At 38.2% G+C, this 13865-nt stretch overlaps 1 protein-coding gene across 1 annotated transcript; it reads left to right on the top strand.

Moving 5' to 3' along the window:
- The first annotated feature begins 2698 nt into the window (after positions 1-2698).
- LOC107559773 (zinc finger protein 883-like) lies at positions 2699-7553 on the top strand. The gene is made up of 2 exons (XM_016243726.1): positions 2699-2777; positions 4625-7553. Exon 2 carries the CDS (start codon positions 4699-4701, stop codon positions 6073-6075), a length of 1377 nt encoding a protein of 458 aa, XP_016099212.1. The 5' UTR covers positions 2699-2777; positions 4625-4698; the 3' UTR covers positions 6076-7553.
- Positions 7554-13865: the final 6312 nt, after the last annotated feature.

Here is a 13865-nt window from a genome sequence, read left to right as displayed (position 1 = left end):
TAAATACATAAAGCATATTTGTGTTGTTTAGCATTTAATTATTGCAGGTTTGCGTTATATTCTGAGTTGCATTATTTTTATTCATTTTGAGGAATACTGAATCTGTGTTGTTTTGTGCGTGAGATAATGCATATTCATATTTATTGTAGAACTACAGTAACATCTTCTGATTTCTCTCAACATGAGGACAGGAGAGCCGTCAATCAATACATTGGAGAAAAACAAAGTAACTGGCGTTACTTATTCGGAAAAAGTAACTCAGATATTCTCTTGTAAATTAAAAAGTAATGCGTTACTTTACTAGTTACTTGAAAAAAGTAATCTGATTACGTAACTTGTAATGCGTTACCCCCAACACTGTTAATTACTGAAGAATATATGCTGCATAAAAATGATTCAGTGCCTCCAGACCCTCTTTTTCATTTGACACATTATGTAAAACTAATAATGTACTGTATGTTTATATAACTGCAAAAGTAAAATAGCTATGCAATATTATTATTAAAACTAATTTCGATAGTTAAGTAAAACAACATTTTCTCTTTTCATTTCCTCTGGCATTATTATTATTATTATATAAATGATCAATTCAATGAATCGTTGTTGTGAATGAGCATACGCTATTTCAAAAGGGATTTACTTTTTCTGTAACTTGGGAAATATTACAAAAACCCAATTTACAGTTCTTTTGAATTACTTTGTGTGTCAGATCTTCGAAACACATTTTTGTATTCATACTGTTATGAACAGTTCTGTTCACAAGGACACGATTGCTCGCGGTGTAGTGCTGACAGTGGAATGCGGAAGTCCATCCATATGGTATGTACATCACCGGTGGGAAAAAAAAAGAAAAGACATCCGTTTCGTCGTCGGCGATGATCTGACAGAGGTGCGGCAGAACCGAGCCGATTTCCACCCACCACACAGCATATCACATGCTTGGTAATTGCTTTAAAATACATTTGAACGGACTCAGAAGCGTGCATAATGATCAAACCGTGGACGCGTCTGGTTAATCAACACATGGAGTGCAGTGAGGCGACAGGAAGAATATTACAGTGGCTCTCAGTGACTGTATTGAGGGATTGAAATATATCTGAGATCATGCAGTCAACACCGGCCATATGCCACTCTCTGAGTCTTGCTCAGAGGCATACCTCTGGGCTCCGCCTGTCTTCTCTCATGCATACATCGAAATGGTCAGTGATTATACATTTATGTGCTTTCGAGCAACCGTAAGTGCGAGCTATTTCAGCACGGGCTGGCAGTAGTACAGAAAGTACAGCATGTGTGTGTGTGTGTGTGTGTGTACATCTAGGCCTCGGTGCGAGAGATACATGTGCAATTGAATATATGTGCAATTTTAAGGCGGGCCGATTGAATCCTGGCCATTATAATAAGTGTAAGTTACAGTCATGCATCACAAGGACAGAGTGATTAGCAGCGCATTTCAGTATTAAGACCTTTAAACGTTCTTGACGTGGATATCTTGAACAGAAGAGAGCTGGGATGTTTTAGAAGACTAAATGCAGGTGGACACACTCGGCTGCAGCCCAGTTTAATCCTTTCCCAGAATGCACCGTGCCAAGTTGTGTTTCCTGTTTACCGTCGGGACGCTTTTGTTTGGTTGTTTTTCCTTAATTGCCGAGGTTTCAAGTAGATTGCTATGCTTTTCTTTTGCCACGCTTGACCAGAGAAGGCGAGTTTATAAGCTAATAAGCCTAAGGTAACGCTAAACACGCGAAAATTGGAAAACACACAAATGTTTGTCTAGAGTAATTTGTGCTTATTAGTACGGTTGAACTGGATCATCGAAGACATTGGTTAATAGAATGAGACTAAATACATAAAGCATATTTGTGTTGTTTAGCATTTAATTATTGCAGGTTTGCGTTATATTCTGAGTTGCATTATTTTTATTCATTTTGAGGAATACTGAATCTGTGTGTTTTTGTGCGTGAGATAATGCATATTCATATTTATTGTAGAACTACAGTAACATCTGATTTCTCTCAACATGGGGACAGGAGAGCCGTCAATCAATACATTGGAGAAAAAAAAAGTAACTGGCGTTACTTATTCGGAAAAAGTAACTCAGATATTCTCTTGTAAATTAAAAAGTAATGCGTTACTTTACTAGTTACTTGAAAAAAGTAATCTGATTACGTAACTTGTAATGCGTTACCCCCAACACTGTTAATTACTGAAGAATATATGCTGCATAAAAATGATTCAGTGCCTCCAGACCCTCTTTTTCATTTGACACATTATGTAAAACTAATAATGTACTGTATGTTTATATAACTGCAAAAGTAAAATAGCTATGCAATATTATTATTAAAACTAATTTCGATAGTTAAGTAAAACAACATTTTCTCTTTTCATTTCCTCTGGCATTATTATTATTATTATATAAATGATCAATTCAATGAATCGTTGTTGTGAATGAGCATACGCTATTTCAAAAGGGATTTACTTTTTCTGTAACTTGGGAAATATTACAAAAACCCAATTTACAGTTCTTTTGAATTACTTTGTGTGTCAGATCTTCGAAACACATTTTTGTATTCATACTGTTATGAACAGTTCTGTTCACAAGGACACGATTGCTCGCGGTGTAGTGCTGACAGTGGAATGCGGAAGTCCATCCATATGGTATGTACATCACCGGTGGGAAAAAAAAGAAAAGACATCCGTTTCGTCGTCGGCGATGATCTGACAGAGGTGCGGCAGAACCGAGCCGATTTCCACCCACCACACAGCATATCACATGCTTGGTAATTGCTTTAAAATACATTTGAACGGACTCAGAAGCGTGCATAATGATCAAACCGTGGACGCGTCTGGTTAATCAACACATGGAGTGCAGTGAGGCGACAGGAAGAATATTACAGTGGCTCTCAGTGACTGTATTGAGGGATTGAAATATATCTGAGATCATGCAGTCAACACCGGCCATATGCCACTCTCTGAGTCTTGCTCAGAGGCATACCTCTGGGCTCCGCCTGTCTTCTCTCATGCATACATCGAAATGGTCAGTGATTATACATTTATGTGCTTTCGAGCAACCGTAAGTGCGAGCTATTTCAGCACGGGCTGGCAGTAGTACAGAAAGTACAGCATGTGTGTGTGTGTGTGTGTGTGTACATCTAGGCCTCGGTGCGAGAGATACATGTGCAATTGAATATATGTGCAATTTTAAGGCGGGCCGATTGAATCCTGGCCATTATAATAAGTGTAAGTTACAGTCATGCATCACAAGGGCAGAGTGATTAGCAGCGCATTTCAGTATTAAGACCTTTAAACGTTCTTGACGTGGATATCTTGAACAGAAGAGAGCTGGGATGTTTTAGAAGACTAAATGCAGGTGGACACACTCGGCTGCAGCCCAGTTTAATCCTTTCCCAGAATGCACCGTGCCAAGTTGTGTTTCCTGTTTACCGTCGGGACGCTTTTGTTTGGTTGTTTTTCCTTAATTGCCGAGGTTTCAAGTAGATTGCTATGCTTTTCTTTTGCCACGCTTGACCAGAGAAGGCGAGTTTATAAGCTAATAAGCCTAAGGTAACGCTAAACACGCGAAAATTGGAGATCGGCGAGACTTGAGGAAATGAGGAAATACCCTGGCGCGGACGTCCGCTTTCATTTTACAGTTCGACATGTTCTCAGCTTCAGGACGATTCTTCAGGACGGTGTCTGAATCTCGGAGTGGATCTTCAGAAGGTTCTCTGAACGTCAGAACGATTCCTCAGGATGCTCTCCAAATATCCAAATGATTCTTCTGAACGCTTTTTAAATGTCTGAATGATTCCTCGGAATGTCCTCTAATGCCAGAAAGAACGGTGTTTTAAATGTCAGAGTGATTCTTAAGAGCATTCTGTAAATGTCAGAATGTCAGCGTAGAACCTTCTCTTAAATGTAAGACTGATTCTTCTGAACGGTCTTGTTTGGATCTCATTAATGTCAGTCGTGGAGAAGTCTGCTTGATGTTTGTTAATGCTGCAGATACATCCAAGCTTCATTATACTGTAGGCGTGCATATAAGCTTAAAAGCCTATACAAATATCCATGCAAGAGGACGTAAAATATCTTGCATCGTAGATCAGTGGTACCCAACACTGGTCCTTGAGGCACCCCAACACTGCACATTTTGCACGTCTCCTTTCTCTGACGCACCAGTTTCAGGTCTTAAAGTCTTTACTAATGAGCTGATGACCTGAATCAGGTATGTTTGATTAATGAGACATGCAAAACGTGCAGTGTTGGGGTGCCTCAAGGACCAGGGTTGGGAACCACTGTCGTAGATCACGAGTCTCCGGCATAAATAGTTTTTTCAATGGCCTGCGATTAATGTAATGCTGATATACATGTGGTAATAGTTTCCCGTGACTGTACAAAACGTCTGTTTTACTCGCTAGCTACATGAAACGAACTTTATCTTTTAACAGAGATAGTTCTTTATTCATTGACATATTGACACAAATGGGGAGATTCACTTCTGTTCGTTTCTAAACCAGACGAATTGTCAGGCATTATTCTCAAAGAAAATACTGTATGCATGTTATTATTGCTGGTACTGTTTAATCAAACTCGAGATTTTTTTTTGTTTGTTTTTGTTTCCTACTAGGATTAGCTGAGGTGTAAATTAAGCCTGGACTAGTCACAGCTCCCCAGCGAGAAAACAACAGAAGGGCCGTGAAGATGGAGGAGACAGAAACAGAGCTGACCTGCTCCGAGCAGGACGCTTTAGGAGCAGACTTCATCACGGTAGAACTTGACACCCAGCCCATCGAATATGTGGTCAAGTGGGCCGAGGTGGGCTCAAAATTCACTATAACCTGTGTGAAAAAGGATTTGGACGAGGATGCTTGCTTCACCGCCAATCAGATGGTGAAAGTCGAACCGGATGAGACGTTCTATGTCCCTTACGACACAGTTTTCCCAGAATGTGACGAAGCAGCTCCAGATTTGATTGCGACGCATGAGGAGGAGGTGGGCAGTGAGTCAGACTTCATCTTCAACACAGAAGCAGGGAATAGCCAGTTGTGCGTTGAGGAGGACCTTTCTGATATTTGCTGGGAAAGGGAGGTGTCTCATGCTAGAACATATAACTGCCGCTTTTGTGGCAAGAGCTACAGCCATTCCTCCAGTCTTGCTCGCCATCTGCACGTACACTCGGATAGATCATCCCTCACTTCCTCTAAAGATTTTGGCAAGTTGTGCGGCAACAAAAAGTCTCTCCAGTGCAATCTATGCGGCGTAAGGTGCAACGGCAAGCGGCTTTTGGCGATACATAAGAAATGCCACAAAACCAAGAGACTGCACACGTGCAACACCTGCGGCAAAACGTTCAATCACAGCTCTAGTCTGTCGCGGCATCGGTTAATCCACAAAAAAGGTTTGGATGAAAACATCAGACCGTTGTACCCAACTCCAACCCTGGCTCCCATCATGACCCAGCACAATTTCCCATCCAGCCACGGCACGAGTAAAAGAACGGCGAGCCTCTCCTCAGGCGAGCGAGAAAAGCAGTACCAGTGCACGCAATGCGACAGGGTCTTCAGCCACTCCGCGGGACTCTCCAAGCACCAGGTGGCTCACGTGCGACAGCTGCTCAACTCTTACACGCACGGCAAAGCCTCGCTCGACAAGTCCTCGGACCTCAAGATCCGCCTGAAGCTCTGCTCCCGCGACAAGCCCAACTACTACACCCTGTGCAAAAAGAACAAGCACGGTAAAGGGGGCAAGAAGAGGTTGTGCCTGCCGAACGATGAGCGCATGTGTGAGAAACGCTTCAGCCACACCGCCAGACTCTCCAGCGACAAGTGCTACACCTGCAACGTCTGCAAGAAGACCTTCATTCGGCTCTCCAACCTCAAGCAGCACCAGCAAACGCACGCATCGGGAAAACTCTACGAATGCCCACAGTGCGGGAAAACTTTCGTTCACTCCTCCAGTTTCTCACGCCATAAGAAGGTCCACACGATGATAAAATTGTCCCCGAAACAGGAAGACATTAAGTGCGAAGAGGAACTGGTCATCGATGAGGTGGCCCCGCTGGAATATGAGTCAGAGTGAGAAAGACCGAGGCTCAGGAACTGTCAAGGCTTAGCTGATGGGGAAAAATTAGGTTTTGTTTAGTTTGTTTTACGAAATTGTAATTTGGGTGTGGCGTCCCTGGCTGTGTGGGTTCTATCTAATATTCTTGTAATTATTATAGCCCTTTTTGGCCACCTTTAGGGGATGTGGTATCCACCTTTGTTAATATAAAACATAAATTTTTTTGGTTGACATTCCCTTTTGTTTTGTTCGTTCAGTTTATTGGCAAAGTAATTATTTACAAGCCAAATCGTGTAATTTATGTTCCTTCATTTTTAGGTATCCACAAGAAAAACAAAAGAGAAATGTAGGTGTTATTTATTTTTCCTTTTATTGCACTGAATCTGTGAACCCAAAATAAAGTACTTATTAAGGTGCGGGTTGTAGTAGAGGGAGGGGAGGGGCAAAGGTCAGATTGAATTCAAGTTTGTTAGTAGGAACCAGAGTTTTGTATGCAAGAAGTACATTTATGTGCAATTTACTCGAATGTTGTTCCATTAAGTGTGCAGTTTGAATCAATTATTTATCCTGTAATTCTATTTAGTGACCTAATTTCCTAGACAATGAAATGCAAGGCTTTTCTCACCTGAAGTCTGGAGACACAAAAACAGGTTGCTGTATGGTTTTATAGGATATAAAAACATATATATACAGGTATAAACTGCTGGACGAGTGCAAATGGATAAGCTGTACTCTGGACTAACAAGTGTTTTGGGGTGTTTCAATTGTTCTGGATTTAACTGGTTTCCTCAACATGTTGTCTTTGGTACTTATTTCCTCTTTGATTGTTCTTTTGTCAAAATATGAAATCCATTGTGTCCATGGAGGGTATTTATGATAATACATTCGATGCTTATTGGACATGGACTTGTACAGATGTGCTTAAAATATTGTTCATTTAAATTTGTGCGTGTGCACTTGAGTGAATATGAGAAAAGGATATACCCGCAAAATGTGTGCTTTTTACTTCTGCTGTATATGTGTAAAAAGTTGCAGTTGCAAAAATAAGTTCTATCCGATTTATTTTTCTGTATCTTCATAAGTTATGGAATAGCCAAGGGATTTCATATTTTAACAAGCATTGCACTATTGTATTTTTAGACAAGCACTACAGCTTTAGGAAATTGTGATGCGACTTTGGATCTCCCGGTCAAAACCTCAAAGGAACGAGGCACCGAAATATCTTCCACGCATTTTGAAAAAATGTATCAAGTGCCCTCAGCTACTTTGTGTAAGAGCAAAGCTCTTCAATGCAGCACTGAAGACCTGCAGTTCAGCTCATCAAAGGCGTGTAATCAGCCTCATGTTCCATCTTCATACGCGGCAGGACTTTTGCTCACCATGTGCTGTCTGAATTGAAATTGAATAGCAATTACTATGGTGTTTGAAAAATGAGACGTTGGGATGCTGTATGAAGCACTGATGATACTTCCACCCAGAATGATGTTATTAAAAAAGAAAAAAGCTCTTGGTACTCTAGTTTTTTTTTTGGAGTTGTTGGTTGTTTTTAAATATCCCTTTTGTTCTTAAAGCATAAGTTATATGCTTATGGATCTTTTATTGTCATTGTTTTTAATCTCAATAATATAAGGTTTATCACTGTCCTTTACACACACTTCATATTTTGGTTTGAATTTGTCATTTTTCTTTTTCAATTGCTGTTACGATTTCATCTCTCAATGCAGCAGACCTACATGTTTTTGTATTGTGTTTGCCATTAGATTACAGTTTTAAGAGTTCTGTCTTGCATTTTTTGTAATAAATAATTGGTTCATGAATCAGTGGTCTATCTGAATCTTGCTTAAGCTTTGTAGTATGGTTCAGGAATTTCAATTACAGTCATTTAAATGAAAAAGCCCAGATAGAAGACGCCTGACAGATAGTCAGTTTACAAGTCTCATTTACTGAGAGATATCTAGGCTTACTTATATTACAGTTTAATTGCATATTACATGCTATTGCCCTATTGACTCCAGGCTCTGCCTGTTAAACAAGCCCTTGCTGAAAATACCACCTGTAGTTGTCGCCTGTAGTTCTGTCATCGTCCAAAAGATGTCAGCAAAAGACAACTTAGGGAAAGGAAAGGCAAGGTAACACAAACACTTCAGCACACATCATAAGCCTTTGTATTCCTACGAAACAACATAGAACTGCTAGAATAACTAGGCCTATGTGTGTGTGTGTGTGTGTGTGTGTGTTTACTGGCAAGTGTTGAATCTTGAGGAAAAATGCACAGCTGTATAGAAATGTATATTCCTATTTACTAGTGAATCTTTATATATTTACCAATTAATTCATATCTGTGTGTCTGTCTAATACTGACATTAGGTCTGTTAAACATAAAATGCATTGTTTATATGTGGAAGTAGAAGTATAATATCATTACTAGATGAACTGGTGGTAATATCTAGCTAAACTTTTCATTAGGATCATAGACTATAAAAAAATCAGCTGATGGCCAAATTCATTATCATCTACTAAAAGTGTGGTATTGACTGGTCTTTGGCAGCACACAAATGCACAGAAGCAAATATATCTGCTAATAATAAGCATAAGGTGCAACTATATAATGAAGGGAGAATTTGTTGAATATCCCTCACAAAACATACTGTGACACTACCATAGTGATGGTATCAGATGCATAACACATATGATACTGGAATTCATGTTCTACCCTGATATTTACATGATACTCTGGTTCATGTCCAAAACACCATAAACCATAGCACTTGATAATGAACAGTGTAAAGGGCAGGTGAGTCTATTTTTGGAAACGCAGTAATACAAAATGTTGTTTGCGCTCCCCCTTTCTACCTTACAGGATTCGGATGTCTTTGCCAACGGGTTTGACCGAATAGAACCGAAATGATCAAAAGATTCATTTTCAAAGCTTAGCCTACTCTATTTTACCACGTTTGCTTTTTTTCCCCTCTTTTATTATTTTATTTTTAAAAAATGCAGTAATGTTCAAAAAGTCTAAATATTTACACTTGTGAAAAATAAAAAATGTCAAAGAACAAGAATTTGAACTTGACTGAGGTGTGATTATACACCTCTACATGCCTCAGCAAAAGACTTTTCATTGTTATTAACAGATTCAGCAATAACAGCTTAATAGCATGTACTGTACAGTACATGTATTGAGACATTATCAGGACCAAACATCTTATCTAACATACATTATCTAACACTAACATACATATCTGACCCTGTCAGCTGCTGTTGACGCCACAGCTCAGGTTAATCACTAATGAATGTGTGCCTTCTTGATATAGCTGTGGCAGAAACATTTAAGTATTCATGTAACGTGACTGTTTTATTGTAAACATTGTCAAAGACTTACATATTTCACTCTCTAAAGTTATGCCACATGGCATCCACACAGGAGAGAAACATGGCGTTGCTCAAATTATGCTATTATACCAGGGGTGTTCAAACCTGCTCCTGGAGGGCCGGTGTCCTGCAGACTTTAGCTTCAACTATAATTAAACACACCTGAAGCAGCTAATCGAGCTCTTCAGTCTCATTAGTAACTTCCAGGCAAGTGTGCTGGAGCTAAACTCTGCATGACACTGGCTCGGCTTGGATACCCCTGTATTAAACAGATTTCTGTTACATCTGTTGTTTTATGCTTTGTTCAGTTAGATGTCGTTTCTTTACTTTTAAGTTAAGCTAAATGTTAAAGGGCAGAGGTTCTTAACCTTTTTGACTCTTGACTTTGAAATTTGAAGCCTGTTCTATCTAAGAGGATATTTACTTCTGGTACTTCTGTTGTAATAAATACAAAAATGATGCCAATTTAATTGGGTTTTTATCATTTTAATTAAGATTATGGTAATATAACTAAACTTTTTAAGACTTAATTCTAATACAACTGAAGTTTTATACTATAGAAGTTGTTTACAGATTAATGTTCAATATACTTCTGCTGTAAATTTAGAAAATTTGAATGCACTGCAGTGAAATTGCAATAATGCATTTTCAAATTTTTTTAAACAACAGCAACAACAATAATAATAATAACTAATATATTTGCAATATATGTATTCTATCTTCATTATTATTGGCAAAAATAAATAGCAATTCATTAATTTCACAATTAATTACCAAGAAATGAGAAGTAACACATTCAGTTAAACATGGAATTTTGAAGTAGGAAGACTAAAATCGTATGTTCTTCTATAACATACTCCAATAATCTTTATTTACAAAATTATTATTTTTTACAGACTGCATTTTTCTCAGACCTTGCTCTCCAAAACCTACTGGTGGCACTCTAACATCAGACGCAGAGCCAGTGCTCAATGAGAAAGACTCCTCACTGTCCCTCCCTGAAATATGTCAGGGTCAGTCAGACAGCCATGAGATCCCATCAGATGAAGAGATGAAGAAATAAATGTGTGTGGACACAGAGGCGGGGCGGCGAGAGAAAGAAACATACAGAAAAGAGAAAACAAGTTCCCATTTGAATTCTGGTGCTCCAGCTGGGAATTCTTGGGCCATCGAAGTGAAGCAATCAAGTTTGCCATTGTTGCCAACCTTGCGGGCTCAGGCTTCCTGGTAACCCTAAAGTGAATTAGCTGAGCTTTTCTACAAGCCTAGAAACAGCTCCTCTGTTCCTCAACAAAAAGCCCATTGAGATGAAGGGAGCGCTGGCCTCCCCAGGCTCTTGGAAAGCCAACCCCGGACCGATGAATGGAAGCTCCAGCTCCCATTAAGACACTGGCCACTGTGGGAAATGCTGGTGATGTCATTATCAATGCATTTCTTACTGTTTTTGTTGCTTTTTCACAGCTTTGGCCCACAGCCTCCCCCTTATCTGCTAGTGTTCCCTTCCTGTTCCCTTTAGACCTCCATTATGAGATGCATCCCCCGTGCAAAACAAAAAAGGGGGCAAAACAGAGCGAAGCTCGGTTGCTGTGGAAATGTGGAAACAGAACAGCAAATGTGAAGGGAGGGGGTGCTCCTCTTTGAAATCGGTCAGTATAAGAGGGAGAGACAGCACAGAGAGAGAGAGAGATATAAGAGGGAGAGACAGCACAGAGAGAGAGAGAGAGAGAGAGACCCGCAAGAATTACAACACCTCAGAAACAAATCTGCAATTCTTCATGGTCCAGTCGTTCAGCCAGACAAAGAGTCTGAATGTTCAATTGAGTTTTGGGATCTCACAGTGTCCTGCATCCAGAATGCCCAGACCGCATTGACTGAACTTTATAATACTTTATAATCCTGAATGAATTCAAAGTGAAAAAGAGTCAATAAGAAGTCATTCATTTATTTATTTATTTTAGTTTGATGTCTATATGGATCTCAGTGAAATTTATATGGGTATTTAAATTCAAAATCAAAAGAAAATAAGTATTTCTTGCAAAAAAAGAAAAAGAAAATCATCCAGACACATTACAGTGATGAGAATGAACCCTTCTTTAAAAGTCACTAACATGTCCTTCCAGCAACTGCTGCTTTCTGACATATTTTCTAAACAATCTTTTACTCTTTTATAATTTATATTGGTGAAAGTCCTGTGTGTTTCAGTGTTGTTACTGGTAACAAAAAAATACTAAAACCTGTTTTTGGTAATTGAAATAACGCAAAAAATTGGCTAAAACTACAACTAAAACAAAAAATACAAGCTAAACAGAAATGATATGTAAAAAACAAAACAAAACAAGAACTAACAAAAATCATAAAAGCACATACGGTAATAAAATTAAAAGAAAGACTGAAAATATAAAAAATAAAAGATAGTTGAAAATATTAATAGTAAATTATAAATGAATACTAGCAGTCATGTCATGTCATTGTATAGTTTTAAATGAATAGTTACAAATATGGTAAAATGGTAACATAAGATAGACAGGATACACAGTTTATTTGTTGTTGTAATCTTAAAATAAGTTTTTTTAAACGTGCATATGACATGATTCTCTTTCACCCCTGAAGCTTCAAAGAATAGAAGGAAACATGAACAACAACCCCAAAAAACGTGTCAGAGAAGGAGATTACATCTTTTTTTTATATCAGATTTATTTTCCTTCATCACTCTGCAGTGTGAAAAATGTTTTTAATACATTTAGATTCATTCACTTAGCATATGATTTTCAAGGTGACTTGGTGAAAAGACAAGCGATACATCATATGGAGTCTACAGCACCACCAATCCTGCAATACCACAAGTAGGCTAAACTTAGTTTTATAAAAACGCTTGACACTTAGGAACAGAACATTTTTACATGCATGTAAACATTGATTAGATGATACATTTGGAAAAACAAAAAATGGTAACACTTTATTTCGATAGTTCACTTTAGACATTCTATTAACAGTAAGTAACTTTGCAACTACATGTCAACTAGGAGTTAGTAGAGTATTAGTAGACTGTCTGCTTAATATCTTCTAACACTTTATTTGTCAACTTATTCTACTAACCCTAAACCTACCCTAACAGTCTGCTCTGAGAGTTAGTAGACATGTAGATGCAAATTAATGAGAATTACTAGACATGTAGTTGACATGTAGTTACAAAGTTACTTATAGTTAGTAGAATGTCTAAAGTGGACTATCGAAATAAAGTGTAACCCAAAAAATTAAACACTGAAAGAAGCAGGTCATGTTAAGCCAGATATTAAGTGCAGAACAGTGGTTCTTAAATTGGTCTAAGACAATATTTGAAGGTCCTTCTAAGCTAATATTTATCATGGGTTCTTCCATTGTAATAAAAATAAATACAAAAATTATTTCAGTTTTATTTTGTACCTCTATTTATAGGGTTTTAGCCTTTAAATTAAGATTATGTTAATAGAACTAAACTTTTCAAGGCTTATTGGGCCCCTTGTCGAAAACCACTGCTTAGAAGATTTACATAAGTTGGTACTGAACCCCGCACATGATATGCAGGAAAAAATAAATAAATTGTGCGCACGATATAATTTGTTCTCTCTCTTTACTAAATTGTGCGCACTAGCCTACATTACTATAGTCTCGTGTATCCAGACCTTCAGACTGACTGCTGAAGGTCTGGGCAATAGTCTCCAGCTGCAGACCCGCAGCACCAGCAGTTTCAGAACCACAGCCAGAGAACCGCAGCCACAGAACCAGAAGTGAGGGGAGGAGCTTACATTTTTTAACAGAGTAGCGCCACCTTAGGGTTTTTAAGGGGTAATTTGCTTTTAGTACACACGATACGTCATACTTTATGTATGTATACATGCATTTTATAATGACATATTAAGCTTTGTATAAACATTAATCTTGTGAAGTTTAGGTGTAGACCTATACAGTTATTCGTTTCATTGTATTATGCGAGTAATTTCCTGTTTGTGATATTAAAAATAATGTTTGAAACTTCTGGGCATTTTATATGAAATATACTTTAATCACAAGATTCAAAATAAATGTTTACTCCAAAGTCAAGAACATGAGCATCATACATTTTTATATATGAAAACTAAAACATTTCAAACACACACACACACACACAAACAGCAGCATAATTTTAAAAGTAACAATCAAAATGTACACAATAATTAAATTGAAGTTTATAAAATGAACAATTCACTATTAAGCCCATTTTGTCATGATAATCCTGCATGAAAACTTACAAAATGAACGATTCACTCTTGGGCACATTTTGCCGTGACAATCTTGCATGAATTCAAATTAAAATAACATATTGTTATGACAATCCTACAAAAATAACTCCCCTGAGCACAAGATGAAATATGAAGGGCACTCTGGAAACTTCTGTTCCAGGAGATTGTTGAGGGCCT

This window comes from Sinocyclocheilus grahami, unplaced genomic scaffold (genome assembly GCF_001515645.1).
Source record: "Sinocyclocheilus grahami isolate Dianchi unplaced genomic scaffold, SAMN03320097.WGS_v1.1 scaffold698.1, whole genome shotgun sequence".
In the NCBI taxonomy this organism is placed as follows: domain Eukaryota; kingdom Metazoa; phylum Chordata; class Actinopteri; order Cypriniformes; family Cyprinidae; genus Sinocyclocheilus; species Sinocyclocheilus grahami.
The sequence above is the reverse complement of the archived record's forward strand: the minus strand, read 5'-3'. Positions and strand labels throughout refer to the sequence as shown.

What these genes read in the sequence shown, in the direction of transcription:
- LOC107559773 (XM_016243726.1), top strand. Translation starts at nt 4,699, where the DNA reads ATGGAGGAGACAGAAACAGAGCTGACCTGCTCCGAGCAGGACGCTTTA.